The 2,679-nt window shown below is 55.3% G+C and overlaps 1 protein-coding gene across 1 annotated transcript in view; it reads left to right on the top strand.

The window, feature by feature from the left end:
• The window catches only part of ANKRD16 (ankyrin repeat domain 16), a 9,987-nt gene that overhangs the window by 5,875 nt on the left and 1,433 nt on the right, over positions 1-2,679 (top strand). Inside the window, exon 5 of the mRNA XM_027670228.1 lies at positions 1,889-1,967. Within this exon, the coding sequence (XP_027526029.1) occupies positions 1,889-1,967 (79 nt within the window). The remainder of the gene's footprint in view (positions 1-1,888; positions 1,968-2,679) is intronic.

The following is a 2,679-nucleotide window of genomic DNA, read 5'->3' as shown; positions in this document are numbered from 1 at the left end:
TTCCCAGAGAAGCTGTGGCTGCCCCTGGATCCCTGGGAGTGTCCAAGGCCAGGTTGGAGCAACCTGGGATATCAAAGGATGTTCCTGTTGGACCAGATGACCTTTAGAGGTCCCTTCCCAGCCGAGCCATTCCATGATTCCATGAGTGTGTCCAGCTGTGCAGAGGGGGAGGCAGGATCTGCCCCGACGTGGGAAGGCGGGGGGAGCTCCCGGAGCTTATCTGTGTCCTTCACTCCGGAGCTGTTTTGAATTCCAGGCAGTGAGAATCCTTGGAGCCTTCTCCTCCTCCTGCGTGGGAAGCGGGGCCTGATGGGCTGCGAGTCCTGCAAAGCAGATCCCGAAATCCTGCTGACCAGGATTCCCTCCTGCCTGGAATTGTCGCTCCACGCCGTGCTGGCAACCAGCAGCCAGGGAACATCCCTGCCCAGATCCCGGGATTTTAAACCTCCTGGGCTCGAACCTGCAGCTCTCAGAGCCCGGTCTAGACTTGCAGTGGGAATAAAGCAACATCCCAGTGCCCCCAGTCCTATAAAAACCTCCCTGGGAATGCTGGCAGCCGGGATCCAGCCCCACAAAGGAGCCCTTTCTCCCGGCTCCCCTTTCCTTCCTTGCTCCCAGAAAACCCTTCTGGTTGCCAAGGGGACGTTTTTGGGGAATACAATGTGCCTTGGAGAAGATCCCAGCTCCGTCCTGGCTGATTAGGGAAAGGTTGGATGGGATTCTCTCCCTCGCCCGGGCTCGGTGTCACTTTGGATTTACACCATCATTTCTTTTGGGGTGGGTTTTTTCTTTTCCTTTATCCTTCTTTTCTTTTGGCATTTATTAAACACGGGAAAATCGAATTACGGGGTTTTTTTTCTACTCAATTTGCTGCCCAGCCTGTGGCAGCTGAAGCAGTTCCTGGCTCCACGTCTTTGCCGTGGAAAAGGGAGTGGAGCCATGGAAAATGCAGCAGGGAAAGGGGAGCCTCGGGCATGGGGAAGATCCTATGGAATCCTGTGGGAATGAGGGAAAGGAGTGGGTGGTGGGGATAAAAAAGAGCTTTCCATTCTCATCCTGCACGACAGAGGCTAATTCATGGCACTGAAGAATTCCAGGATCAGGTGTGTTATTTAGGGAGAGAGGATTTATTCATGGAGAGAGGAGAAGGGTGGGGGCTGTGCTGTGTTCTTCCCTGTGGAGTCTGGAATTCCGGGCAGAGGAAGGAGGGAGGACACTGGGGGTCATGGCTGGCTGTGTCATCCCACAGGGCATCCCAAATCCTGGAGCAATCCTTTGGGAAATCCACAGCTCACGTGAGCAACAGCTCTTGGAGCTGAAATAACCCCGGGAAGAGCAACTGGGAGTTACAGGGATTTGGAATTGAAAGCTGGAAAGGGACTTTGGACAAGGTGTGGAGGGACAGGACACAGGGAATGGCTTCCCAGTGCCAGAGGGCAGGGCTAGATGGGATACTGGGAAGGAAAGGGAGGGGCTGGAATGGAATTCCTGGAGAAGCTGTGGCTGCCCCTGGATCCCTGGAAGTGTCCAAGGCCGGGCTGGAGCAAGCTGGGATAGTGGAAGGTGTCCCTGGGGTTGGAACTGGATGGGCTTTAAGGTCCCTTCCCACCCAAACCATCCTGTGATTCCATGAAGGTGCCTGGTGGCACCTCTCTGGCCCGTTCCCATGGGATAACAGCAGCATTCCTGCTGTGCCAGGGGAATTCCTGCGTTGTGGATCCAACCTGCACTTCCACAGGCACCTAACCACGACTTCCATCCGCTCCAAGCTCCAGAGGACCTTGGAGCAGCTCCTGGTATCCTCAGATTTGACCGTGACAGGGCAGATCTGTGCCCTCCCAGGTCAGGGATCATCAGAGCTGATCCCGAATTCCCTGTTCCCCTGCAGGAAGGACACGGACGCACCATCCTGACGCTGCTGTCCCTCGGCGCCGATCTCCAGGCTCAGGATGGGAAGAGCCGTTCCGGTAAGGAAGGAGCTGCTCCTTCCCCCTCTGCGTGACCCCCAGAGCTTCCATAAGTGCATCCCAACCTCCAGGTCACCCTGGAGCGCGCAGGGAGATCCCAAATCCATGGATACCAAAGGCTCTGGGAGCAGCATAATGTAAAAACAGGGTTTTGGGGTTTTTTTTCTGGTTTTCATTCACTAATTTTCTCCTTGCTGAAATTCCCGGTGCTTCTGGCTCGTGGGCTTTTCCCTTGGGGAACGAGAGAGAGATTCCCTGGGACAAGAACAGAGATGCAAACCAGGGGTTTCTCTTTATCCACCTCCTTAATTTTTTTTCCACGGGACTTTTCCGGAGCTTCGATTCTCCGCCTCGCCAGAATTTGGCTGGAACGAGCCCGCCCGGAGCGGGTCGGGTGGATGAATCCAGGGATTTCCACGAGCTCTCCAGCCTCGATTTCCCAGCAAACAGCCCAGAAATGGGCTCATGAGCAAATAATAACACGGGGCTGGGACGTAAATAGAGTTGCCATAGCGATGCCGGAGTCGGCATTCCCGGCGGGAGAGGCTCCGGCAGCTCCTGCAGCAGCATCTCTGTCCTGGGAACAAAACCCACAGAAATGGTTCCAGCCAAAATTGCCAAAATTGGCAGCTTGTAACCAGTCCTCAGGTTTGGTTAAAAACACCTGGGGGTATCTCTCCATCCGTCCCCTCCGGGAGGGAATCCCGGCTCC

This window comes from Corapipo altera, unplaced genomic scaffold (assembly GCF_003945725.1).
Source record: "Corapipo altera isolate COAL_440 unplaced genomic scaffold, ASM394572v1 328, whole genome shotgun sequence".
NCBI lineage: Eukaryota > Metazoa > Chordata > Aves > Passeriformes > Pipridae > Corapipo > Corapipo altera.
This window is presented reverse-complemented; position numbering and strand designations above follow the sequence as displayed.